The sequence below is a fragment of the Selaginella moellendorffii genome, unplaced genomic scaffold (genome assembly GCF_000143415.4).
Source record: "Selaginella moellendorffii unplaced genomic scaffold, v1.0 SELMOscaffold_130, whole genome shotgun sequence".
NCBI lineage: Eukaryota > Viridiplantae > Streptophyta > Lycopodiopsida > Selaginellales > Selaginellaceae > Selaginella > Selaginella moellendorffii.
Genome location: NW_003314391.1, coordinates 187,599 through 212,780, shown reverse-complemented (window position 1 = coordinate 212,780; position 25,182 = coordinate 187,599). Strand labels below are relative to the sequence as shown.

Genomic DNA, 25,182 nt, shown 5'->3' with positions numbered 1-25,182 from the left:
GCAGCAGCGACGAAATGTTTTACCATTTTGTGGATCACTTCCACAGCTCCGCTTCCAGCTTGCTGAATGTGTTCATCAGAATACCTTGCCGTCCAGGATCTCTCCACGTGGAAAACGGGCCCGCAGCTTTGGAAGCCCCTCGAAGCAAGAAACAAACTCATCTGCCGTTTCAGCTGGTATGCACAAACGCGAACTCCGGAAGCAGGAAAAACGTGAATCGTACGTGTCGAGCAATTCCTGAGACTGAAACAAGCACAACAGAAATGTAGCAGATGACGTCCAGAAGGAGGCTTTCGGGATCCCAAACTATGCCACACTCCCTGATAAAATCAGCGTTCAGGCAACAACCATGATCTACAAGCAACCTCTCAAATTCGCCACGAAGCTTGAACATGAGAAGAACTGCGTCCCAGACCCAGTGTTGTTGGCATCTTTCTAGGATTGATTGCGAGCCTGAAAACTTCTGCGGCGTCGTCCATAGTATCGCTTATTGGTGGTAACAAAAGTCACTGCGAGGCCATGCGAGATAAGACGAGCTCCAAGTTGAATATGCCCGATTACAGGCAAGGGGAAGATTACTTCATGATTTTCCATCCTACTCTTCAACTTTCAGCAGCTAGCCGCTCAAGCTCTTGGTTAGACGCTCTCTTTCTTCCTCGGAACCTTACAGACTGAGAAAGATTCCCTTTACCTAAATTAGACTCATCACAGGATGCAAGTAATCCTTCTCGGTTACGGCTTAGTGGATTCATGGTCCGGCACAATCAACGCCACTGCCGGAGACAGTGCGTAGCGATTTAAATTCACAGGTCATAAACTTGGAGGGTCACCGATAAGATCGTCATTGATCCTGGCAGGATTGGAATATACGATTCTTTCAGGCGGTCCCAGGCGGGACAAAGCGGCAAACCTGAGCATCCGTGTAAACTCTCCCTGGCCTACAAAAGTAATAGTTCTCGGGAGCACAGTGAGAGTCGAGCGAGCAAACACACTCGCCCTCGAGAGCACAGTGTGGAAGATTACTACTTCCACCAGAGATTCCAAGCGCAAAATCGGACCACTCGCTCGAGAAGAAACCATCCGGATCAAACTTGCTCTTCACCACCAGGAACTTTTGCAGCTTGGGATATTTGGCAGCCGTGTGAGTCCCAAACGCGATGTTCCTGTTCTTCCCCCAGTGCGGGAGACCTCCATACTTGAACAAAGCCATCTGTTCCACCTCTTCCAGGACGTCCTCGTTCAGCCTGGGAGTGTTTCCACTGCGAGCTCGGTAGTAAGTTATGTCCACATCCACTGCGTCGGTTTGCTTTCCCAGATATGCGGACGAAGCTCGGACGTAGCGCATGAGGAAGCCATTGTAGAGGTCCACTCCACACAGAGCGGCGGGATTTAAAGCTCGAAGTGTCTTGACGTCGGTAATGAAGTCCTGGATCTTGTCCACCGATATGGAGACGGTGGTCTGATGGTAAAACAGGCCTCTCACTGTGGGATCCCATGGACAGACGAGTTGTCGAGAGAGTGAGGCTTGGCAGCCGCCAGAGGACTGGATCTTGTGCTGGAAACCAACGACCGGGTAGCCAATGAAAACTCCACCTGAGCTCTTGAAGCCTTCCCCTGTAGCGAAAAGTGCTTGAGTTTGCACCAATCCAGTGGCACACTTCCCAGTGTGGTCACCTGATATCTCAAAACCTTCCTCTGTAAAGAAAAGAATATTGAGTCGCTACTGTTTGATCAAACAGAAACAGTACGTACCGAGAATTCTTTGAGCTTCAACTGCAGTGGCAAGCGTCGGTTGAAATCCAGTGAAATCGTTCACACCGTCTCCGCTGGTACTCACAGGAACACGGTCGTCTGCTCTGTAGATGACTTTGTACTTCGATGGATACCAGGAGACATCTCCAAACTCGTGGTTCTTCCCAAACTCTAGAATCTCTCTCTCCAGATTTATGTCGGATGCCTCAAACTTTGTCACTGATCTCTTGAATATCGGCTGCAGTGACAAAGTCACCTGTGATATCACCCCCAGAACTCCGAGTGAGACCTTGGCAGCATTCATAAAGTCTTCGTCCTGGTCAGTGATCTTGACAATTTTCGCAAACCCTTCTTGCTCTGTGGCTGGAACGACCATTGTCATCGCTTTCACATACTCGTGGACAGCACTTCCTTTCCCCATCAAGGAACTTCCATGAGACCCTGTGCTTAACAGCCCTCCCAGCGAAATCCCGTTCCAATAAGGCGACGAAGGAAGAGCCAGGCCATGACTTCCGATCTCCTGTAAAAGTCTTGAGAGCTCTACACCACTGTCTGCCGTTACAGTCATGGAGCTCGCGTTTATCACTACCCTGCTGGAGTATTTTGCCGTGCTGATTACAAGGCCAGAAGTCCCTCCAGGACACGCGAACTTGGGAAAGCTGTGAGCTGAATTACTCACAACCTTCATCTTCATCCTGTTCTTCACACCATGTGCGACTATATCAACCAGCTCCTGCTCCGTGGAGGGGAACGCTGCTTCCCCTACCTTGCAAAAGCTCCTATCCGGCCAAGTTCCATATGCGTTGAAAACCATGCACGCCCCCGTCGCAACATCGCAGCGAACTGGAGAAAGGGGAGCTGCAAGCATGGCATTAGTCGCGAGAACCCAAAGGAGCAACGCAGCAGCAAGAGGCAGCATTGGGACAGAAAACTTAGAGCTCAACATCTTCCGAGATTTCAGATCCGTAGAAACTAGCACAGATGACTATAGTTTCAACAAGAAGTATGATCGATATCGAGGAATTAAAAGAAAGACAAAAGAAACATCCCACTTCTATGCAAGCAGTAAATCTGGAAAACAGCTGTAGCACTACAACGACCGAATCCACGAGCAGCGTAAGTTAACAACAACGACAACAAGAAGCAAAAGGCAGAGAAAAGCAAGCAAAGAAGAAAAGAAGTACCTCGGAAGTGGTTGCGTGCTTGTGCTTCGCATGACTGAATAAAAAACTCCCACGGCACTAAAGGTATGAAAGGTCTTGCGAAGGATCTCCACGGAAGAGGAACCGAGGGGCCGAGTACAAGCCGTGGGAGCCGAGCTCCAAGGACCCGCTTGAGCGCAGTACTGGCACTAGTGACTCGCCCCGCGACGCGATCAATGAACCTGGCTCGGACAGAGTTTAAGCAGCGAGAGGGGGGCCAGAAATCAAAGATCAAGCACCTTTGTCACGCTCAATAATGCCGCGATCACGTCATCACCTGAAGAACGCGCCAGTGTACTACCACCACTCACACAGGACCGCAGCAGAGAAAGAATCACTGCTGCAAAGCAGAAGGATCGCCTTGTGCGTCCGTATAAACCTTCTTACACGTTTTTATATTTTAGGGCTCTCTGGCAGGGCGGGAATTCTCAAAATTATCTGTGGAATATTCACCTCGCGAAGAGCCCTAAAAGAGCAGCTCAGTTGTGCCGCGCGCTCCGGAATCGAGGTTTGCCATCTAGCTGCTAGATTCTTGGGCGCCAGAAGCAGAGCTACAGTTTCTGGGCTCGCTTATTGCACCAAAGTGGAAGGGATCATGACGAGGAGATTTGAGACAGCCGCGGAGACGGGCGAGGATGAACCATACCAAATACATGAATCTGAATCTGGGCCCGGCATTTACGAGGTAGTGTGTGATTCTCGTCTTTTGCTTGATTTGATGAATCGTTCTCAATGTTTGTTTCTCTTCTTGTTTTCCTTGGCGATCTTGTTTAGATCGGTGGGACAGAAACCAGTGGAGAGGATTTTTACCACCAATGTCGGTGGTGATGTTCCACTGACGAACTTTGGAACAATAGGAAGCAGCTTGAAGGAGAGCATTGGAAAACTTATGCGGAGCACGCAGTGGCAATGAGTTTGCGTCTTCAAGCTCGGGCTTTCCAGAAAGCTCACGAAAAGGGTCAGTTTTCGTTCCATCTTTAGTCTTGCTCATCTTTTTCGTTTTTCCCTGAGAGATTGAGAGTTTTCTTTTCTCATTTCTACCATCGAACTTAACTTTCTCCTTTCAGAAAAATTCATCTTTTTTGTTTCGTTGCTGTAGGTTGCTTGGCTTTTTAATTTGAGAGGCTCCGATGCTGTATCGGCTTGTTGCAGGACCAATGTCTATCTCGCCGAGAGTCTACAGCGACTGGGGCATTGGGGGACGTCCAGGAAATAGGCTGGCTCCATCCAGAAGGCTTCGCTACCGCTTTGAGATGGCCGTGTGCGATCGAGGACAAAGAGGAGTGATCTCGATTGGATTCAGCGATCAAAACTTCAAGACGAGTCGTCAACCTGGGTGAGTTCACAGAGAAAGAAATATGCCTTCTCTCATTTTCTCGTTTCTATTGTACTTTTCCAGATGGAAGTCATGCTACGTCCAACGAGAAATGTGACCTTCACAGCGAATGATCCTGTTGGTGCCGGTATAAACTATCTTGCTCAAGAGCTTTTCCTTGGAACTTTTGCTTTGCTAATCCCTTCGTCATGATGCTTGCGTTGCTCCAGGAAATGGACTTTGGCTCCAAGAAAGTGGGAGCTCCGTGGATCGTCTGCGAGCAGCTGGTGCGGTTGTCTCGCGGTTCTTATCAAAGAGGACGTCTTTTGTCACTCGATCGCAGGGCTTTGAGACGGTGGCGCTAAGGACTTGGAACTGGCTGCTGTGTAATCGACTGGATGTCGTCTTTAGCTAGTAGCTGATCCAGATTTTTTTTCTCTTCGAGCTTGATGTACATGAAAGCAAAGAAGAGAACTGGCCACTCCAAATCAAAAAGCAAATTACAACGCAGTTTGTGGTGGCTAGCTTATTAACAATCTTGAGGCCTGGACGGTGCTCTTTGAGGGCTTTGCTCGCCACCCAAGGCGTGGATTTATCCGAGCCCATCGTCCTAGAATCGGCATTGCGAGCGAGGAATTGGTTATGAGGTAAGTGTAGAGGTGGAGTTTTCTCGCAATAAATACCACTATTTCTTGCTCGCAGACCAGACACGTTAGGCTCACAAATCAAGGTTTGAGCCTTCTCGTTTTAATAATTTTGGTAGCACGTTTCCTTCGACGCGGGCTCCTCACAGGAATCACAGCACACATTTCTTCTATCGGGGTTGAAATCCTGCTGGAGCTCCAAGGATTTAGAGAAGGGAAGGGTGCTCCACGATCGCGCCATCCAGAGCGGGGTTTGCTCCAATCTCTACGTTTCTTGCAGCTTGATCGGCATATGGGAGGTGTGGCAGCCTGGTTGAGGCGAGGAGGTTGTTTGACAGGATGTCTTGCCACAATGTAGTGGCCTGCATCTTGGGCCACATTCTCATAGATGGAAAGCAAAGGCTGCGCACCGGATACCGTTACTTTCTTCGCGGTGATCAAGGCTTGCTCGGCTCTAGCGGTCAGAGAAGAAGCGAGACTCATCGGTGTGCTGAAAGCTCTAGAACAAGGCACGAGAATCCACTCTCGAGCTGCGTAGCGAGCTCGCTGGTGGAAATGTACGCCAAGCTCCCGGCACAGTGTGATCTCGTAGATTGTTCTAGTGCTCGGGTACGTAGAAGACGGGAGAGTGAGCTCGAGTTTTTTGACAGCATAGAAGCTGGAGAGATCAAGCCGGATGCTCGATGCTTTGGCTCAGCAGTGAAAGCTTGCGCAGATTTTGCTGGGAGAGGAAAGTGGGGAGAACCTTTGGATGGAACGGCTATGAAAGTTGGCACAAAGATCGCTGGATGTTTTCGTTGGAAACGATATGTTTGTGAAAACAGATGCCCGAGGAGTTTTCGACAGGATGACTTGCCACAGTGTGGTATCATGGAACACGCTAGTGGTGGGAATGGAAAGCTTTGGGAGCGCTACTACAGCGGATGCCTTGACGTTTGTCGATGCTTTGAAGGCCTGCATTGGATTAGCAGTGAAAGAAGAAGCCACAAGCATCAAGGGAAGATGGTGAAAGCGGATCCTCTGGAGAAAGGGATGGCAATTCACATCCAAGCTGCGGAGAAAGGATACCCGAGGGACGAGTTTTTCGCGAACACTCTCGTAGACGTGTATGCCAAGTGTGGAAGCATGGTGGAGGCTAACAGAGTTTTTAGGAGCATGCCTTGCCATAGCCGGACGGTGCCCATGCTGGGATACGTGGAGATCTCGCAAGCAGATGTAGTTTTCGATTTGTTTTCTCAGATGGAAAACAGTGGCCCTTTTAGTTGCTGCGTCGAAGGCCTGTCACGGCTTGGCGGCCAAGGAAGGGGCCGTGGAAGTTAATGGAAAACTGGTCAAGCTTGGAGAGAACACTGGCAGTTCATGAAGATTCGAGACAATACTGTAAGACGGATGTGATCGTCGACTAAGGCTAGCACCTTAGTTGACGCTTACGCGCGAAGTGAGCCTGCTGAATGCTCGAGGAGTTTTCGACCAGATGTGCTCCCACGACGTCATGTCGTGGACTTCGCTGATTCTGGCCTGTGTTGATCATTGCGGAGAGGTTCCTGAGCTCACGTCTTCGAGCGGCACACAAGGCTTGCATACGCGTCGCTGCAATGGAAGAGTCCACTCAGGTGGATGGAAAGGCTGTCAAAGAGTCGTCACTGGAGAAAGGGATTGGGACTTCTTTCTGGCCAGTAGTTTGATGGAGATGTATGCAAGTGTGGGAGTTTGCAGGAGTTTTCGACGGGATGCCACACCGTGGATAGTCTCGTGGACATGTGGTACGCGGACTCTGGTGATGGAGACAAATTTCTGGAACTCTTTGCGGGAATGAAACTGAAACTCGGTCCGGCTTACTGTGCTCTAGATGCCCGGGTCTTCGTCCCCGTGCTCAAGGGAAGATCTTCTGAGGGATCGCTGGAAGTCACTAAAGCCATCGTTGGGGAAGTATACAGATATGGAGCGAGAAAGCCACTGTGCTCTCCAACAGCATGGTGGACGTGTTTGGAAAAGCCGGAAGTATGATCGACGCACAGCAGGCGTTTGACGCAGCTCAAACTCCAGATCTGGTAGCATGGAACGCTCTCGCAGCTGGATACAGCCGCCAGGGGTGACGCTGAGAAGGTCCTCGATGTGTTTCACCGGGCTTATGCTCTCCAAGTATGGAGTGAGTCCGAGGTGTGAGCACAAGGCGTGCGTGGTAGACATGCTCGGCCGGGCCAACCAGCTTAGCAACGCAGTGGCAATGGTGACTAGCATGGGGTCGGAAGCGACTCCTCCCAAGACATGAGAGAGTACGCTGCCTTGTCTCTGTCGTCAATCTTCACGAGTCTCCACATCTCTCCAGCGTCGGATTATGGGAGGAGCAGTCACGGATTCTGCGAAGTCAAGTGGAATTTAACTTAACTGTGTCAAGAAGAACACAAAAGAACTCCCATCAGCAGAGATCTTTATGGCTCCCAAACTTCACCTTCCACTCCTCCATCACCCTCCTCGCTACTTCCTTGTCTTGTGCGTACCCGGCCATCATCTGAAGGGTCCCTTCGCTCCCCTCGTCCCCCCTGTGAACCTGTGCATTGCACCTCGCCCGCCAGAACAATCGCCACATCCTTCCAATCTCGACCTGCTGGTAGTAATGAGGTAAGCCGACTAATGGATTGCTCTCATGCACTTCCTCTCCTCCTCGTCCTGGAGCTTCGTCGCCAACACTTGCTCCAGCTTCGCCACCATCCCTTCAACCGGAACTCAAAGTTGGCCCGAGATCCTCGTCGAGCCGCCGCTCCAGCTGGCACTTCTTGCCAGCACATTCGAAAGGGAGCTTCGTCAGCCTCAAAACCATGAAACAGGTTTTGCGTCTTTACACTGTTTTGATCCAGTTCACAGCTCATGCAGGATAAAAAACTAAAGACGTTGCTTCTTGGTTTTAAGATTTGCCAGGCCATCTCGCGGCACTCTGCCACTTGGGAGCACGCTCATCTCTGCCTATGCCTCAGCCTGTTCACTACAGCAGCGCTGGGGCAGACTTGGCAGCTCTTCGGCATGATGCAGCTGCAAGGGATCTAGGCAGACCTTCGTGTCTCTCCTGGCCGCTTGCAGGCAAGCTGTGCATTATGTCCATGCGGTGGCACTCAGTTGCGGGGGAGGGATTTTGCTGGAGTGGAGCACTACGTGTGTTTGATCGATGCATTGGCTCAGGCAGGCGAGCTTGTGCTGGCGCAGGAGCTTCTCGAGTGCATGCCTTTCGTGGCAGACGCTGCACCAGCTTGATCTGTGTTGAGGTAGTTTTTCTATTTCCACCCGGAGTTGTGTCGCTTGCCTTGGCCTACACTCCCTTGTTACAAATCTCTTTTTCTTGGGGAGATCTTGATGCAAGATCGCTTAAGCACTCCTTCCCTAAAGTCAAAAGAAATTTCTATAACATGAAGATTGGAAATCTTTGAGTTCTAGCCCAACACGCTAAACACCCCAAAAGCAGGGTTAGTGGTTGATGGTTTGGGAAATTCATAGCTGACTGTGTCCATGGCGCTTGTTATAGCGCTGCTCAATCGCTATGCACCTTCGGCCTGGGCAATCGCCTCATGTCGCTCGTCCCGGCCTTCCTGTACGCCATCATCTCGCAGCGGGACAATGATGGGGAGAAGCTCTTTTGCGAGCCATTGGTCATCTCCATGATCTCTTACGTCAAGCCCGTGCCTCGAGGTTGGTCCCCACGTTAGCTGTATAGAGTTGTCCGGGATGAGCGAGGAGCGGATCTCAGCAGTGATGTTGGTCATGGAGAACAGGCGGCTGAATGTGGAGAAGTTCGTGTCCGCATGTTGCTATATCTAGAGTTAATGCCTAGTGAGAACTACACGCCCCCGAATGGCTTTTTTATTCTGCTAGCTCGGGGGATCTCTCGATGGGGGAGAGATGGCCCGTTTTCATCCTTGTATTTTTCGTGAAGCTGTGAGCAGTGGAGTTGTCGGGATTGGAGGAGATGCTTTGCGATTTAAGGGGAGATTTGCTTGCTTGTCGCTGCCAGGAGATTGCAAACGTTCCTCTTGGCGAAGTTTCGTCAGGGAAGCGCATGGATGAAAATCCTGAAGGTGTTCCGGGAAGCTGCTCGAATGAATCCTCCAAGTTTGCTCTGGACACTGAATTTACGAGAAAACTTTAAACCAGAGATGTGAATTAGGAGAAAATTTGAGGTTTAGTCATTGTTGAAAATCATGTCAAACTTAAAGAGTTTACCAAGAAGAAACATATTTATATTTATTTGGAATAATTCCAATATAAAAAACTAAACTCTTTCTAAGGCTTTGGTGGTGGATTTGGGATTGTAAATCTAGAGAGGAAGAAACTAAGATTACTAGGCTTTGCTACAGCATAAGATCCATACCAGAAGTTTTTCAACATCATCCAAGTACCAGCTTCAGTGAAGTGATTGCTGTCAAAGTATAGGTAGTCCTTTGGATTGCTACATACAGATTGTTGGTACTTGTTCTTGTGATTTGGCTTCCAATCATGTTTATCAACATCAGCACAAAACTCTGCTGCGTTAAATGGACCACCACCACAACATGCTTTCTCTGCTTCTTTAAAACCTGAGATAAGATCATTGGATCATATCAGAAATCAGAAAAGAAAAAAAATAATTAGTTGAACTTACCATATTTATCAGGGTTGCTCAAGATAGTCAAGACAACAGTTGTTGGGTTCAACGTCACAATGTTCAAGTCGCGGTAGTCATTGTGAATTTTAATAGCAAGATTCTGAACTTGGGTATTATAATAGTTAATAATAGAGTTGATACCACCTACACAACCCTCTGGAGTTAAGTTTGTATTTCTACTTTGTGCTGAAAGGGATCTCAAATTTGGAGTGCATCCCAATGGTGGTGCCAAAAGAAGGACAATATATTTAATACCCAAATTATAAATTTCCTACAAATCCAGACATTATAAATATTTAATCACAGCATAACATAATATTTACCTGGATGGCATTAGAGTAGGTTTCTAACATCTCTTGAAAAAGAAGCGAGTTTCCAGGTGCATTATTAGCTATATCATTTGCTCCGATGCTGAACATAGCTATTGAGCTCTTCAAGAATTGAGTGGTAGAGTCTGCTCCTTTGACCCTTTTGTAGCCATCTATGACATTACGGAATTGATGCAGCTGTTGCTTCATGGAAACAACTCCCTAATACAAAAGAAGTATCAGCATCTTTTCTAGACCATAAGAAACTATATAAGGTTTTACCTGATGAGCATTTGTTTCATCCAACAAGCCTGCTCCAGCAGATGCAAAGTTGACGCCGCTGCTAAAGTTGGCTCCAGGTCGGAGGTACGGCGGAAGCAACGGAAGCCCAAGGGCCTGAGCAAGAAAATCCCCTATTGTGCGGCCATCTGTCCAGCGACCTGTTGGCTTGTCAAAGTATGATTTCCCATATGGTGGAACAGCACTCATAATCCTAGAGCCTGGAATGTAAGTGTTTTGCCCAGCATCTAGAGCTGAATCTCCAAAGATAAACAGTCCCTGGACACCACCAAGATCTTCACTGGGATTGGATCTAATAGCTTGTGATAGTGGAAGGCATGCAATGAGGAAGAACAAAATAAAGCTAATAACTTTCATCTTGACTTGTCTGTGTTAGTGTTACAAGAATAGGGTTTTTATAAGCTACAGATGACCAGGTATGGATATTTCCATATTGAAGAGGAACCAAATATGGTATTATTTGATTAGAGAATATTTGGTAGCCCTAACGTTAAAGGGCGGGAAATTTCAAATGGCAAAAAAACATCCGGAGAATATCCACCTCGCGAAAGCCCTAAAAAAGCAGGGCATTTCGAGCTATGGCGCTCTTGCACTTGTGCCGCGCGCTCCGGAATGGAGGTTTGCGATCTAGCTGCAGTAGATTCCTGGCCGCAAGCAGCAGAGGTACAGGTTTTGGAAAGGATCGGTTCGCGTATTGCACCAAAGTGGAAGAGGTGGAAGAGGATCATGGAGAGGAGATTCGGGACTGCGGGTTGCCCGCCGCGGACACGGACGAGGAAGAACCACATCCACAGGAGACCAAATACATGAAGAAGGCTGTTTTCGCGTCACCGGACAAGTACTATGGGCCCGGCATTTACAAGGTACAATTTTTGCTTGATCAATCGGGGTTGATCAAATGGTTCTCTCCTTTTTCTCCTTTCGTTTTCCTAGGCGATCTTGGTTGGATCAGTGGGACAGAAACCAGTGGAGAGAGTTTTTGCCACCAATGTCTCGGTGGTGATCTTCTCGCTGGGAACTGGCGGGCTTCGCAACAACAGGAAGCAGCTGGAAGGAGAGCATTGGGAAACTTATGCGGAGCGGAGCTTCACGCAGTGGCACCGAGTTTGCGTCTTCAAGCTCGGGCTTTTAGACATGGCCAGAAAGCTCACCAAAGGGTCACTCTTCCTTCCATCTTTGATCGTTGTTTTTCCCTGAGAGATCGCGAGTTTTTTTTTTTTTTTTTCTGTTCAAGTCTAATTCGATTTTGTTGCAGGAACAATGTCTACCTCGAGGGCAGCATCGAGACGAGAGTGTACAGCGACGCTGTGACGGGAGCATTGAAGCGAGTTCGAGAGATTTGCGTCCGGCAGTGTGGTGAGCTTCCACTTCTTTTTGTTTTTAAGCTTGAGCGGGAGTAAAACTTCGTCATTCCAGGACGTTTGTATGTTGTCGATTGAGTATGTTCCAAAACAACCACAACGTAAGCTCTCTTTCTTTCCTTCTCCAAAACTGGTGACATAAAAGAATGCTTTCCAGGCAAAGTTGATGGCTCAAGCTCTTCTTGGAAACAACGAGCTATCCAGGGAAGATCTGGCCTCCTTGTTGAGAAACTGTGCTCAATCCAAGGATCTCATCACCGGGCGGCAAGTTTACTCCAAGATCTTCGCAAGCGACGCTCACTCGAAGGACATCTACCTCTTGAACTTGACTGTTCTCATGTTTTCTAAGTGTTCCAGCGTCGAAGATGCCCGCATTGCTTTCCAGGCAATCCAGCATCCGAACACTTACTCGTGGAACATCATGCTGGGCGCTTATGCCCAAAATGGGCATCTCGATCAAGCAATGCCCATAAAGCATGCCAGAAAAAACTATCGTCTCTTGGAACTTGATGTTGCAAGCTTATGCTCAAGCTGGAAACTTTGAAGAGACCAAGAAACTGTTTGATCAAATTCCCATGAAGTCGATGGTTTCGTGGACTACCATGGTTGTCGCGTATGCCCAAGCTGGGCATCTGGAGGACGCAATCTATGCATTTGAGCATATGCCTTTTAGGAATCTAGTGTCATGCACGGCGGTTTTGCCAGGATATTCCGGGACAGGGAATCTGTCTAGAGCAAGAGAGATTTTTGGCCAAATGCCCGAATGGAATCTCGTGTGTTGCAATGCTATGCTTGGCGTATATGCCGAAAATGGGCAAATGTGTCAGGCGAGATCCACTTTTGAGGTAATGAAAGAAAAGACAGTGGAGTCTTGGAATATTCTTTTAAGGGCGTTTCTTCGAAATGGCTCCCTAGAAGAAGCCTCTGCTCTGTTTGAGGCAGCTCCAGAAAGAAATCTGGCATCTTGGAACACACTGATAGCAGAATATACCAGGCAAGGGCATTTGGAGAAAGCAAGACGTTTGTTCAGCGAGATGCCAGAGAGGAATCTCCAGTCGTTCACGATCATGATGCAAGCATATTCTGACAATGGAATGTTCGAAATGGCCATCGCCACATTCCAAGCGATGCCCGTCGTTGATGCAATCGCATGTACCGTTGCGATTGCAGCACATTCCCGAATGGGAAACCTGGATTTGGCAGACGAATTACGGCATGGAATGCCGGAGCAAAACATCCAAGCGTGGAATGCGATGATCTCTGCCTATGGCGAGAATAGCGAGCTCCAAAAGGCGGAAAATCTCTTTCACAGAATGCCCATCTGTGATCTCGTTACCTGCAATGCTATGATCCAGGCGTGTTCCCTAAACGGGCAAATCGATCGGGCAAGAGATCTCTTCCAGGCCATGAATCACAGAAGTATCGTGTCATTCACTACAATGATTCAAGCTTTGTCTCAGATCGGCCAAATTCGAGATGCGGAGGAGATATTTCTGAGAATGCCGGAGTGTGATCCAATCGCGTGGAGAGCAATGCTTCAAGGATTTGTCCAGAGCGGACACCAAGAACGAGCGATTGAAATGCTTGAATCAAGAAAACAAGAGGATCCATCTTCTTGTACGATCTTAATTGTAGAGTACGGCAGAAACTATCAGCTAGACGAGGCTAGAATTTTGTACGAAAAGATGCCAGCGAAAGATTTGGTGGCCACAAATGCTTTGCTCGCAGCATATTGCAGGAATGGTTATATAGATTTAGCAAAGCTTCTTTTCGGTAGAATGGAACAAAAAGACTTATTTTCCTGGAACACAATGATCCAAAACCATGACATAGATTTAGCAGTCTTAATGTTTGACAGCATGCCAGAGAGAAATCTTGTGTCATGGAATTCTATGCTTGCCGCATATGCCCATCAAGGGCATCTAAGGGAGTTACAAAGAGAAATTGATTCCCTGGTTTGTGATTTTTCTCTTGAGGGCGTCAAGCCTGACGAGGCAACTTTTCACTCTGGAATTGTGGGATGCAACCATGCCGGAATGGTTCGAGAGTGTTGCAAGTGTTTCAAATTGATGAATTTGGAGCATGGAATATCTCCTCAGAAGGAGCATTTCTGTGTCGTGGTTGACGTGTTATGCAAGTCTGGACAGCTGAATCATGCTCAGGATCTTCTCCAAAACATGCCATTTGTGCCAGATTCAGCCGTTAAGACTGCATTCTTGTGTGCAGCTGGTGTTCATCATGCAATTCGGACGAAGAATCTGGACGTTGACCACCATGATTCTGGATCATGGTTGGCTTTAGCAAATTCTTTCTAGCATTTTGATACAAAGACCTACTGGGCTCCAGATTCCAACCCATGAAGAAAACTCCAACAATAAAAGGGAACATGTTGGCTATTCTTTTTGTAAAAAGAAGTTGACCTTATGATTGTATAAATGTCAACCCTTTAGAACGCACTAAAAATTATTGCTCTTTGAGGAGAATTATTGAGTGGAATAAACCACATTTTCTTTCCTTTCTCATTTTTTCTTTCAAATTCGAGTGAGATGTGACACGGTTCCCACTGAACAGTAGCAGCATTGCCATTTGTAGCAACCACGCAGCAACGGCGGTGAAAGAAAAAGGAAGAAAAGAAAAGCATCTTTAAAAGCTAGAATGGATTTGTGACAATGGTCACTTGTACTGACAAACATCAATAAAATTCAGGCTATTTGTCAATGTCTCCGCAAGAAGTCAAACGTGTCATATATTTTCGGGGGTGGAATGTTGACTATTTCGTCATACAAAAGAATTGGAATTGAAAGATTGCGATTAAGATTGTTAGTCGCCACCTGCAAGATACCCTGTCGGGTGTTGGCGACGTACCAATCCAACGGCCCAGGAGAGCTTAGCGGTTGAGATCAGACGATCAGTTTTTATTAGTAAAAGTTGCAAAATTCTTTTTGCCTCTACAGCTTTTCGTGTTCGTGGGATCAGATGAAGAGATCCAATCCCAGCCGTTGGTCCGCCTCATTGACGGACTTTGAAATGGTCAATGGCGTTCAAAACTTTGCTCTTGTGTGTTCCCGCATAGAGCCGATACTCGGCCCAGCTGAATGGCTTGTAGACGGCGGGAGTTTTGGCGCTGGTCAGCTCCTTGATCGGAGCAACAATGGTGTCATCGGTGGGATTGTAGAAAAATGCCAGAGACATGCGGGCCCTGGAGCTGTTGACCAGCGCGCGATGCTCGACGCTCTTGTAGATGTTGTTGCTCCACACCTGGTGCAAGAAAAACCAAAGTGAGAATGATGGCCAGGAATCAGCAAAGTGGGCAGTACCTGGAGGCAGTCGCCAATGTTGACGATGAAGGAATTGGGCTTGGGCTGGACGCCAATCCACTTGCCATTGCGGCAGACTTGGAGACCGCCCACCGCGTCCTGGTGGAGGATGGTGAGAGTGCCCGAGTCGGTGTGTGGAGGGAGGCCGAATGTGACGTCGGGCTTTGGGCATGGCGGATAGAAGTTGATCCGGGCGGACGAGGAGCCCTCTACAGAGTAGTGCCGTGTGAGCTTGTTGCGATCCACGCCCAGCCCCTGGAGGAGGAGCTCCAGGAGCTGGAGCCCAAGCTTGTTCATGGCGGTGGTGTAATCGGATAGAGCCATGCTGCAATGAAAAGCAAGCACGGGAGTCAGAGAGATTCGTTTGCTTTAGAGAGGATCCAATCAAGGAAGGGAGAGTCGGGAAAGATTCCGGAATATATTCTCGTCTATGGAACAGAAGAAAGCGGGCGAGGAGAAGGAGAGACCGACACGCATGGAGAGGAGATTCTCGAGGGAGAGAAGAAGGATTTACCAAAACTCCTTGCGATCCGACGCCTCCTTGGCGGAAGGCCAGACCTTGTTGGCGAGATTATCGATCCGGGCGTGATTGCACAGCATGTAGAGCGTCTCGTGCCAGGAGCGCATGATGGCGCGGCTGGGGCCGGCGGCCGCGTAGCCGAAAGGGTTGGAGGAGCTCCCGGCGGCCCTCATCTTCTGATCCAGCTGGAGCGCGAAGAACTTGTGCGCCTGGCGCTCGGCCCGGCTCATCATATCCGGCGGGAGGCCGTGGTTGACAATGCGGAAGAATCCCCACTCCTTGGCCGCCTTGGAGATCTTGGCGGCCACGGCGGCGCGGACGCCCTCGTTCTTGGCCAGCATTGCGGCCGAGATGTCGATCTCCGGGACGTCGTTGCTGAATTGGCCGCCGCTGCTCGTCTCGGGGCGGAGTCCCTCGGGCCACACGAAGGCATTGAGATCGAGCTTCTGCGTGACGGAGTCCTGGAGGTAGGCCGCGAAGAACTCGGCCGCTGGCGTGCTGCTAGGCATGGTGGAGCGCGTCGTAATCGGCATTTTGATGGAGAGAAGAGAGAAGAATCGGGGCACCGCTGGCGCAAGGAGGAGGAAAGATCGCGAGATTCGATCGATCGAGCAGCCGATGGAGAGAATCGATCCAGATATCGTGCCAGGAGTAAGAATCTCCGGCGTCGCCGCCTCGATCGAGCGACCGATCGGTGTGGATGCACGGATCGAGAGAAGCGCGTGCTTTGCTCGATCCCTAGCTCACGATCGACCAAGAATGCAGCTAACGAGAGAGATTGATAGACGGATGGTGATTGAGAATGAGACGAGGCGCCGCTTATAAAGAAGAAGTCTCCACTCTGTTCTTCTGCTACCAAGCGGTTGTACCGCTGGCCCTTATCCGGTTCCAGGGGCCAGGAGCGTACGGACGGGTGAGTTTGGTTTGCCCGTGCGCAGTAAATGTAAAACTCTCCAAAGTGAAAAGCGGAGGCGTGCACGGCAGATGCCGGTCCGGCGCGCCAGCCGCGGACACGTGTCCATGTGCCATGCCACGTCACCATGCCTCCCATTGCGAGTGCTGGCAGCGGCATCTTTGTGTGCTTTGTTTGCTTCCCCGGCCAAGCGCCGCCGTACAGTTGTCTAGATGCCGCGTTCGTACGCCGTACACATGTGTGTCCATCCAGGCTCTGGAAGGATCTCCGTACGCAGTGTCAACAAATTCGTTATTAGTTATATGGTTCTTGTCTTGTGGATCGCGTAATATTTTTTTGGTAACAAGTTTGGGCGCGCCTCCCAATGAATATAGGCGGCGCTTGTGATTGGCTTCTTCTTTGGCTTGATTTTGGGATCTCTAAGATCCCCTAAAGCCACAAGCTCGCAATCTCTTAAAAAACTACCTCGCTTTGCTTCCTTGCCTCTTGTGTCGCGGTCATGAGATACACAGGCTTAAATAAAATGCAAAATAGATGGAGGAATAAGCAAGCGTGGGTTGCAATAATTTAGTTGCATGCAAAGGAGAATCATGTGCAAAGCTCGGAAGAACATAGAAACCTTTTGCGAAGAGAACTTTCAATGTTTTGACCATTTCATTGGCGAGCTAACGGTGGCAGCAGCATTTTTATCTGAATTATTATTGTTGCTGCTGGTAGTGGCGGTGGTGGTGGTGGTGGTGGTGGTGTAGCACGTACATGATATAGCAAAGCACTCACCTTTCTAAAATTTTTGACATGTTTTAAATCTTCTTTTGACTTTTTTACAATGTTAATATTCATATAAAAATGTCAAAGGAGATTTCTTTGTTTACTTTTTTACACCCGTGACCACCACAAAGGGCCTGAAGCAACTTTTGGGATCTCCACAGGACAGCATGGGCGTACGCAGAAGTCTTATCTGGATGCAGAAGAAGTCCTCTCCCTATTTTGCACAGGCACTTCATTTCCCTTTTTCTTTTTTTCTTTTTTTACCTCTCCAAGCACACCTGACTCGAGTAGAAAAGTATTGAAAGAGTCGGGTAGAAAAGCAAGGGAAATTCCTTTGTTTGACAGATGTTGCGACATTATTGTTGTGAATATACCGGCCACATTGAACAGATTCATCATCCCCTCTATGGTTTGGTTGCTTTTGTCGGTGTTTCAGTGATCTTCTTCGAGGTCCAAAGAGCTATCCACAGAAAAAAGCGTGTTAAATTTTTTCTACACATGGCCTCAAGGGTGATGTGTATTGTTTCGGTCCAGCCACACCTGCAGGTCCACAAAATAGATAGAAAAACTATCCAAAATAAAAACCAAATATGCCAAATTGGATTTATCGCCTCCTTTTTTCCTCGAAAGTGAGGTGGATAAGGATTACAACGAGAGAGAATCAAAAGAGCGAAGCAAAAACCTCGACCGACCGACTGTCAGCCATCTCCAGAGTGGAAAAGAAGATCCCTTGGCATGGAAAAAAGTACCACGCACAGTCCGGAAGAGCTCCGTGTTGTTTTGGTTTTTCTCTTGTGTGCCAGCTTGCGATGATATCACTCGCCGTAGCAAAATACAGCCTTTCTCCGCGTACATGCTCAATTATCAGGCGAATTCGGCCACGAGTGAAACTTGCGTATCTGGATACAGCGACAAAGGTGAAGCTTCGTGCCATCAAATTATTGTCTTGTTGCGGTGGACTTCGGGGGAGAATCTGGCTTCTTCCTGAACACCCCAGACTCACTTGCGAGATTCCATCCCATATTCTATGACCTCAAAGTTAGACAACTTTTAAGTTTTCTAATCCATCTTTGTTAATGGTTCCATGGACTTACACGAAAACAAAAAACCTTTAAACATTCGTGGCAGCTTTTGCAAATCGTTGCGCATGAGAATAAAAAACATCGTTCCAAATCCCTGTTAAAAATGTGCAGTGTTGTTTAATAGACTTTGATGAGGAATTCTTACAACAAACCTGGACCTTGTTGCTGCTGCGCTGCTGCTGTGCACACTCTGGGGAGAGAATATGTCCTCTTGCGTTCGAGTCACGCTACGCGTCGGAGCAAGATGCAAGAAACGAGATGCCCCCTGACATGATGCATGTATATATGTCTATATATCTATATGCGCACACTCATATACACGCACGCACACACTCACACTGTTCGGAGTTATCCACGATCACAGCTTTTCAGTATCGCTATCCATTGCCTGCGCAATTATCAGAGGAGTTTTGACGAGTGGCATCGCAGAGCTTACCGTATCTTTGACAAGTTGCTCGAATTCAGCGTCGAGGCTTCCATCATCCCCGTCTGCGACAGAATGTAAGTGCTAAGTGGGCGATTTGATCATACCAAAAAAAAAAGGGGGCTCTTTTACTTTTGTACCTGAATGTTCGTCGTCGTCGCCGTCAAGGGCACCCAGCAAATAATTGTCGAGATCTTCATCATCCACAATGGATTTTCCTGGCGTCTCAAGCTCTTTTGGTGCAGTGGCCGGAGGTGCCAAGGCCAGCGTGTCTGGTGTGTGATGCCCATCGCTTTGAGATTCCACACGAGGAGGATCCTGAGCAGGAGCATTGTACCTGCAAAGAAAAACACAGTGGGTTTCAAAGGAATGAGTGAGCACTACCTCGTCCAAAAGGCAACAGTGACAGATAGAGGCAATGAGAATATCTCTTACTTTGCAAGGTGTCCATCTACGAGCGCGAAATAGATCCTCCAGAAGCGCTTGTCCTTGATGTGCTTCGGACAGAGCTTGTAGCGAAATTCGGAGATCTCCTGAAGAAAAGAAAAGAAATGAGTGGGAATCAATCAATCAACACTTCCCACTACTAAAGCGTAAAGAATTACCGGCACAGCAGAGAGAACGAGCAATGCATGGTGTTCCTTCCATGGCGAAAGAACGTCGAAACCTTCATCGTTGCTGCCACTGTGTCCATCGACTGGAAACGATGAAAAAAAACTAGACCTTTGTTAATCGGGATTGAGCAAGCAATGCTAAAGCCCGACTTACTTTCTTGGTCTTCCATGGGAAAATCCCGGAATGTATCGATCGTCAATCCCTGGACGAAATCCCTGAGCTCCGGAGTAATGCCATAGCGCTGGTATTCCTCCTCATCGATTCTAGTAGCAGAAGCGTCGGGCGGCGATGCAGCAGCCACAGAAGCCCTCACCTTGTCGAGCGCGAGATCCTTGATCTGATCGGCTCTCTTGGAGGCCTCCATCGCCAATTCCCGCGCCTGCTCCCTCGATTTCTCTAGCGCGATCTCCATGGCGTGCCTCGCGCGCTGCAACATTGCCTCCATCGCAAGAACCCTAAGTTTTTCCAAGAACCCTAATTTTTTCCTTTTTTTCACTGGGAAATGCGCGAGCTGGAGAAGGCCCAGCGCCTGGCTCTCCGGATTCGCAGCGCGATCGTCCTCCATCACCGATGGACGATGCCGGTAGAGCATTGCTACGCGTTGGGCAGCGATTTGGGGATGGATCCAGAGGCAGTGCACAGGTTTCTCCTCCAAAACCCTGGCGCCTTCCCGATGGTCAGCTGCGATGTCAAATTCTCAAGCACCGCCAGGGATCTCGTCTCGCAGGAGCGGCAGATCCCCAAGGAGCCCTACGCGGCCTTTGTGATCCGGAAGCTCTTGATGCTGTCCCAGAAAGAAATGCTGCCCACCGCCAAGCTCCTGCGATGCGAGTGCTTCGATTTCCCGGAGCTCACGCGCGTCTTCTCCCACAATCCCAGCTTCTTCCACTGGGACAGGGCGCGATTGCTTTGGGGGAGGCTGCGGCTCGTAAGCTGGGATCCGGAGCTCGCCATCACGGCGCGCGAGAAGACCCTAGCGATGCTCCGCAAGGTTCCAGAGGAGGAAATGTTTGGAGCTGGAAGTGGAATAATCCCACTGGAGAACGATGGCGGCATGGAGACGATCCAATCGCCACAGGAGCTGGCGAGATTATACCGGCAGCCGATGATCTCGCCCTACGATCGATCGCGCTTCTCGGTCGTGAACAAGGAGCTGGAGCGGCACCGCAAGATGAGCGTGATCCACGAGTTCCTCAGCCTCACCAGATCCAAGAGCGCGGCGGTGTCGGATCTTCACGACTTCCACCAGGAGCTGGGGCTTGACGAGCAGTGCCAGGATCTCGAGAGCTTGCTGCGATCCGACAAGAGATTCTTCACCATGAAGATGAGCCTGGGAAGGATGGTGGTGTTCTTGAACGAGCGCTACGATCTGGATCACACCCCAGCGCTCAGCCCCTATTTCCAAGCCAAGCGACGCTTCCTGGATCTCATCACGATCGAGGAGAGCAGCGCCACTGCGATGAAGGCCATCTAGATCTTGGAAGAGCTCTCGTTGAGAGGGAGGATCATACAAAGAATGGCGAGAGTTCTAGCAAGATTTTCTCGAGATTTCTCTACCTGGGATGCCTGGCGAGAGGGATGAGCTCCGAGAGTGGCGTGGAGATTGGCGTCGCCTGGGGCGTCGGGAGTGGCGATGTTCTACACATCGGGCACGTTGCCTGGAGGCGCATCCACGAATCGATGCACTGGACGTGGAAGACATGGCGGCAGTCGGGAAGAACGCGCAGCATCTCCGCCTCGCGATAATCCGCCAGGCAGATCGCGCAAGCGGTGTCTTGCGGATGCGGCAGTGGCTGCTGCGCCGAGAAGACGATCCGGGGGTAGGATTCCAGCGTTACCTGGTCCAAGCCACTGATCGTCCACTCTCCATCGCTGCGATCTCTGCTGCTGGATTGCTGCTGCTGCTGCCGCTGTGCCGCCGCCGCCGCCGCTGCCGCCGCGCGATTGAGCTGCGCCCTGCCGTGAACCCTGACGCAAACGTAGGAGGCGAGCATGATCGTGGAGACGAGCACGAGAATCCCGACTGCGATTGCGATGCCATAGCCGAGGCCGACCCTGCTCATGCTCGGATTCGTGAAATCTGCCGAGGTGCCATTGTTTACCATGCCGGAGTCTTGGATCTTGGCTGGATCGAGGCGATCTTCTCGATCGATACCTGGAGATTTCGAGCCGCCGGTGCGCTACCTAGCCATTGCCGGGATGAATGTAGGCGGAGATCCACAAAAGAATGGCGCCGCGGTAGCGCTGACTGCTAGACGCCTCCATGGCATCGAGTCCGTGGCCACCATAGCCGGGAAGAACAACTAGAGGCACTTGGCCGGGGCAGGGGAGCCGTCGATGGGGAGATCCGACGGCGGGGATTCGCGTTGGCGGGTCCCGTGACCTCGTAAAATGGAGGCGACCATTAAATGCCCCAGGATATTCAAAAATTGGAAGGCGACGGACGGTGGCGATGCTCCTCACGTCAGTGGCATATTCCCCACCGCAACTTACATCCAGTGATTAGACGACAAAAGCACAGCTTTAGCCAATCAGCGAGTAGCACATTGTAGAAATCTCGCCTTGCTTCGTCAACTCCACAATGCCTTTAAAAAGGCGAAAGGAATGAGCCAGTTTTTGGATAGCATTATAGCTCACCTCAACAATTGCTATAATCTCAAATGATGCAGGAAATTCATTCTTGAGCACGATTGTGTCGATTTTTTTATCATGCTGCTCGATCAATCGTATCTACACACTCTCAATCAAGCTTGATACCAAGCGGGAAATCAAGCTTGGTCTGGTTTCACTCTGTCCTGATCTCAACTTGGTCTCCTTTTTTCCAAGCCGATGAGCGCTGCGCGCTTTCTAGGGTTTTACATCGGCTTCTAGGGTTTAAGACGTGGTGGTTACACTGCATGCATGAAAATGGTGGCATCTTTTTTTATAGTTGAAAATTACTCAACAACAGGCTTTTGCCCCGTGATGAGCTCCAGCAACACCACTCCAAAGCTGCAGACGTCGCTCTTGTCAGTAAGCTCATAGTTTTGCGCGTTACCTCCAGGTGATTGCGTGATCACTGTCCTGCGGCATTATTGAGTATGTTCTGCTTGATTGATCTTTGATTTCCTCGGGCCCTCTTGGCGTCGCGGGGAGAGTTACTGCTCGTTTACTGCATTTTGGCGTAACAAAGTGGAAATCCAGCGCAAGACATTTCATTGGCAGTTTTTTATTGAGCCATGCGAAGCACAAGCACGCAACCAATTTAGAGGTACTGTTTTTTTTTTCTTTGCTTGCTTTTCTCTTCCTTGAGCTGTTTGTTGTCGTTGCTTGCTCGTGGATTTGGTCGTTGTAGTGCTACAGCAGGTTCTCTCTTGCTTTTCTGATTCTAGTTCATTGATGTCGATCATTCTTCTTGTTGAAATGCTTTTCCATAGTCATCTGTGCTGGAAGTCATGTGTGCTTTCTTTTCTCGCAAAGCGAAAGCTGATTACCTCTCCACGGTACCGACCATCCCTCACCCTCCCCAGCTTCTCGTCGATACAGGTTAAGATCTTGTCAAAGCACCCGAAATTAAGATAGGCCTCATGGTAGATTAGTTCACCACCTCCCGCCACAGCAAACTTCCTTGTCTCAAACCAAGGACTCATGCAGTACACCACCCACGCAAGGACGTGAGACCTTGACTTGTCATCTGACATGAACAATTCCCGTGCTCTCGACCTGATATGCTCGTGATCCTCAATCGCCCAAGCCCCTGTTGCAAACTGGATGACTACGAAGTGCGAATCTGCAACGTAGTAACAACCGAGTCCTTTCTCAGTCCCATGAATAGGAATGAAAATTGTCAGAACGGAGATCTCTTTGGTCATCGCCATTGTAAAGCTCCCACGAAAATTGCAGGCTGCTGTCGGAGTTATAGTCACAGACCCTTCTTGGTCATACTTTATGACGGGTTGTTTGTACCGCGCCACAAGAATGCATGCCTGCTGTGTGTTCAGACCAATTCGTGAGAAAATACCGCGATGATCGCTTTGGATAACTGATGTCCAGAGCCGAATCTGCTCATCGATCTGGTCCACTGGACATGCCACGAGCATGAACTGGTTTGCTGCGTAGGAGCGAAGCTGCTCTGAGGGACATCTCGCAATCCTAACTCCCCGGCGGCTTGCTCTGCAAAAATGTCGTCATCTTCGTCATCCTCAACAACTCCTTTCGAAAGGAGCTTGAGAAACGAGGCCAATCTTCCGAAGGCAGATTCTGGATGTACTCTTTAAGAGCCTTACGGTACTTTCGATCGCTCCTAACCCCGGAACCCAGCCAGTCTTCCACCAAATACTTTCTTTCGTAGTATTAGCGTCGGCCTTCACGAACGCCAAGTAGTTTGTTATTTCAACCTCCTGAATCAAACAGAGAGTTTAGTAAATGCAACTTAACATGTGAAGCGAGCTTACGTTGAATGCGCCGTTGATGAAAGTGCGCGATCTTCCTCCTTCAGAAACTCTTGCCACTTCCCACACAAGACTACAGCACCAAAACTAGCAATACTCCAGAGTAAAACCGCGTGCTCAGCAGAGATCATCGTCCAGCACCAGATAAAGCCTTCTGTTGTTATCACCCTGGACTATCTTTTGCATGATCTTGATCACCTGATGGACACCTTTGTCATCCCTGAGGTTCTGAACGTAGTATTGAGCGGCATTGCTGTCGTGATAACCCAAGGCAAGCAAGCAGATGAGTGTCAAAGCTGGATACTTTGAAAAATCTTCCCCGTTGACGTGCATCAGCCTTCCGTGTGCCAGGGAAAAAACCTCCAGAAAGAGGAACAGAGACGCAGCACGGATGCTGTAAGTCTTTCCTGATCCAAGCATGACGTTAAAGTTCGAGCACCTGAGCTGATGCACTGCCAGCCCATCACTGGGACTGTGTCTGCACTCTCCATGAACGTGATGATGCATCGTCACAAACCACTTGCTGTAGCAGTTTCTCAGCTTGGCGGTAAATGAGGCACTCTTGATTCGTAAGAGACTCATTAACATTCACGTATGCAAGACCTGCGAAAGAAAGAAGAAAACACAAGGATAATTTGATGGGATAATTCAAACCTGTAGGAAAGGCTGCATCCAAGCATACCCTGCCGCCACCCTGAAAGAAAACGCAGTGATGATGAGAGTTGGCCAAGAAAAAGAAAAGCTTGCATAAGAAAGAGATAAGGAGATTACCTAAGAGCCTACCCACAAGTTTTTTAAAGTTAGCTGCCATGCTATAAAGGTTGTGGATACATTTTTGTGGTCTTCAGTTTTTATTAGTGGCTATATGTCTTTCTCATGACAGAAGATGGTGATTTAGCCATTAATTAAGTGTAATTTTTTTTGCACAATTCCTATGCAGGAGAAGTTTTTCTCCAGCTCAACCACCCATTTTTTAATATTCACATTTTTTGTTATAGAGAGATTGATTTTTCTTAAAGATCAACATAAAGCTACAATAGCAAGTTAACCTCCTTGAAGCAAAAAATTGAATTTTTAAATAAAAATTGACCTCCATGAAGTATTATTGGTATTTAATTGAATATTTTCAAGCATTTGCCCTTGCCATTTTATTCTTTCCTCATCAATCTGATGGCTCAATTGCACTTGTATGCCTCTTTGAGCTACAATTACCTTTTAAAATAAAAACTATAAGAAAAATTATTTTGAAAAAATTATTAAAAAAAGAAATATTTTTCAAGATTCTCTTTTTGATCTGCTAATTTCATTACAAAGTACTCCATCACCACAACATGTTGAACTATTTTATTGTGGAAATAATCCTTCCTCAAGAAAATCTTTCTAAACATAATAAATATTAAAAGAGTTTTTGTAACAATAAATTTTTTTAACTTTCTTTGAAGAAAATGTGAACTAAGATAAACATTAAAAACCTTACTTCTAACAAATTTAATATTTTATTTCAACAAATTTGATATTTTACCCACTCCACAAATACACGACAAACCCTAAGTGCACCAAAAAAGTAAATTAAGCCAAAAACCCTAAAAATATTAAAT

The 25,182-nt window shown here is 48.5% G+C and overlaps 8 protein-coding genes across 8 annotated transcripts; 3 read left to right on the top strand and 5 right to left on the bottom strand.

The window, feature by feature from the left end:
• Positions 1-815: 815 nt before the first annotated feature.
• On the bottom strand, positions 816-2,744 carry LOC9651608 (L-gulonolactone oxidase 3). Its single transcript, XM_002992157.2, has 2 exons — positions 1,753-2,744; positions 816-1,695 (listed from the first exon to the last, which is right to left on the bottom strand). Exons 1-2 carry the CDS (start codon positions 2,696-2,698, stop codon positions 878-880), a joined length of 1,764 nt encoding a protein of 587 aa, XP_002992203.2. The 5' UTR covers positions 2,699-2,744; the 3' UTR covers positions 816-877.
• Positions 2,745-9,185: 6,441 nt separating this feature from the next.
• Positions 9,186-10,511, bottom strand: LOC9651607 (GDSL esterase/lipase 1). Its single transcript, XM_024665926.1, has 4 exons — positions 10,137-10,511; positions 9,870-10,052; positions 9,544-9,646; positions 9,186-9,478 (listed from the first exon to the last, which is right to left on the bottom strand). The coding sequence occupies exons 1-4, from the start codon at positions 10,509-10,511 to the stop codon at positions 9,186-9,188; spliced, it is 954 nt and encodes a 317-aa protein (XP_024521694.1).
• Positions 10,512-10,715: 204 nt separating this feature from the next.
• LOC9651606 (single-stranded DNA-binding protein, mitochondrial) lies at positions 10,716-12,020 on the top strand. The gene is made up of 5 exons (XM_002992194.2): positions 10,716-11,017; positions 11,088-11,311; positions 11,410-11,510; positions 11,571-11,616; positions 11,673-12,020. Exons 1-4 carry the CDS (start codon positions 10,733-10,735, stop codon positions 11,591-11,593), a joined length of 633 nt encoding a protein of 210 aa, XP_002992240.1. The 5' UTR covers positions 10,716-10,732; the 3' UTR covers positions 11,594-11,616; positions 11,673-12,020.
• Positions 11,992-12,794, top strand: LOC112343060 (pentatricopeptide repeat-containing protein At2g35030, mitochondrial-like). Its single transcript, XM_024665925.1, has 2 exons — positions 11,992-12,611; positions 12,719-12,794. Exons 1-2 carry the CDS (start codon positions 11,992-11,994, stop codon positions 12,792-12,794), a joined length of 696 nt encoding a protein of 231 aa, XP_024521693.1.
• Positions 12,795-12,828: 34 nt separating this feature from the next.
• On the top strand, positions 12,829-13,830 carry LOC9651391 (pentatricopeptide repeat-containing protein At4g02750). The gene has a single exon (XM_002992193.2). It carries the CDS (start codon positions 12,829-12,831, stop codon positions 13,828-13,830), a length of 1,002 nt encoding a protein of 333 aa, XP_002992239.2.
• A 584-nt stretch (positions 13,831-14,414) lies between these two features.
• On the bottom strand, positions 14,415-16,153 carry LOC9651390 (probable 2-oxoglutarate-dependent dioxygenase At5g05600). Its single transcript, XM_024665915.1, has 3 exons — positions 15,347-16,153; positions 14,833-15,157; positions 14,415-14,773 (listed from the first exon to the last, which is right to left on the bottom strand). Exons 1-3 carry the CDS (start codon positions 15,883-15,885, stop codon positions 14,525-14,527), a joined length of 1,113 nt encoding a protein of 370 aa, XP_024521683.1. The 5' UTR covers positions 15,886-16,153; the 3' UTR covers positions 14,415-14,524.
• Positions 16,154-18,081: 1,928 nt separating this feature from the next.
• On the bottom strand, positions 18,082-19,841 carry LOC9651605. Its single transcript, XM_002992154.2, has 7 exons — positions 19,308-19,841; positions 19,145-19,236; positions 18,975-19,072; positions 18,680-18,876; positions 18,552-18,604; positions 18,268-18,503; positions 18,082-18,209 (listed from the first exon to the last, which is right to left on the bottom strand). The coding sequence occupies exons 1-6, from the start codon at positions 19,744-19,746 to the stop codon at positions 18,474-18,476; spliced, it is 909 nt and encodes a 302-aa protein (XP_002992200.2). The 5' UTR covers positions 19,747-19,841; the 3' UTR covers positions 18,082-18,209; positions 18,268-18,473.
• Positions 19,842-20,609: 768 nt separating this feature from the next.
• LOC9651388 (putative RING-H2 finger protein ATL69) lies at positions 20,610-21,846 on the bottom strand. Its single transcript, XM_024665917.1, has one exon. It carries the CDS (start codon positions 21,257-21,259, stop codon positions 20,708-20,710), a length of 552 nt encoding a protein of 183 aa, XP_024521685.1. The 5' UTR covers positions 21,260-21,846; the 3' UTR covers positions 20,610-20,707.
• Positions 21,847-25,182: the final 3,336 nt, after the last annotated feature.

Coding starts and splice junctions, on each gene's coding strand:
- LOC9651606 (XM_002992194.2), top strand. CDS start 10,733: ATGGCGCTCTTGCACTTGTGCCGCGCGCTCCGGAATGGAGGTTTGCGA. Junction 11,018..11,087: donor ATGGGCCCGGCATTTACAAG/GTACAATTTTTG, acceptor TCGTTTTCCTAG/GCGATCTTGGTTGGATCAGT. Junction 11,312..11,409: donor GCCAGAAAGCTCACCAAAGG/GTCACTCTTCCT, acceptor ATTTTGTTGCAG/GAACAATGTCTACCTCGAGG.
- LOC112343060 (XM_024665925.1), top strand. CDS start 11,992: ATGCCAGAAAAAACTATCGTCTCTTGGAACTTGATGTTGCAAGCTTAT. Junction 12,612..12,718: donor GCATATTCTGACAATGGAAT/GTTCGAAATGGC, acceptor TGGATTTGGCAG/ACGAATTACGGCATGGAATG.
- LOC9651607 (XM_024665926.1), bottom strand. CDS start 10,511: ATGAAAGTTATTAGCTTTATTTTGTTCTTCCTCATTGCATGCCTTCCA. Junction 10,053..10,136: donor ATGAAACAAATGCTCATCAG/GTAAAACCTTAT, acceptor ATGAAGCAACAG/CTGCATCAATTCCGTAATGT. Junction 9,647..9,869: donor CCTACTCTAATGCCATCCAG/GTAAATATTATG, acceptor ACCCAAGTTCAG/AATCTTGCTATTAAAATTCA.
- LOC9651605 (XM_002992154.2), bottom strand. CDS start 19,746: ATGCTCTACCGGCATCGTCCATCGGTGATGGAGGACGATCGCGCTGCG. Junction 19,073..19,144: donor TCGTTCTCTCTGCTGTGCCG/GTAATTCTTTAC, acceptor TCTTTTCTTCAG/GAGATCTCCGAATTTCGCTA. Junction 18,605..18,679: donor CGACGACGACGAACATTCAG/GTACAAAAGTAA, acceptor ATTCTGTCGCAG/ACGGGGATGATGGAAGCCTC.
- LOC9651391 (XM_002992193.2), top strand. CDS start 12,829: ATGCCCATCTGTGATCTCGTTACCTGCAATGCTATGATCCAGGCGTGT.
- LOC9651608 (XM_002992157.2), bottom strand. CDS start 2,698: ATGTTGAGCTCTAAGTTTTCTGTCCCAATGCTGCCTCTTGCTGCTGCG. Junction 1,696..1,752: donor TGAAGCTCAAAGAATTCTCG/GTACGTACTGTT, acceptor TTTTCTTTACAG/AGGAAGGTTTTGAGATATCA.
- LOC9651390 (XM_024665915.1), bottom strand. CDS start 15,885: ATGCCGATTACGACGCGCTCCACCATGCCTAGCAGCACGCCAGCGGCC. Junction 15,158..15,346: donor TCGGATCGCAAGGAGTTTTG/GTAAATCCTTCT, acceptor TTTTCATTGCAG/CATGGCTCTATCCGATTACA. Junction 14,774..14,832: donor ACATTGGCGACTGCCTCCAG/GTACTGCCCACT, acceptor TTCTTGCACCAG/GTGTGGAGCAACAACATCTA.
- LOC9651388 (XM_024665917.1), bottom strand. CDS start 21,259: ATGGTAAACAATGGCACCTCGGCAGATTTCACGAATCCGAGCATGAGC.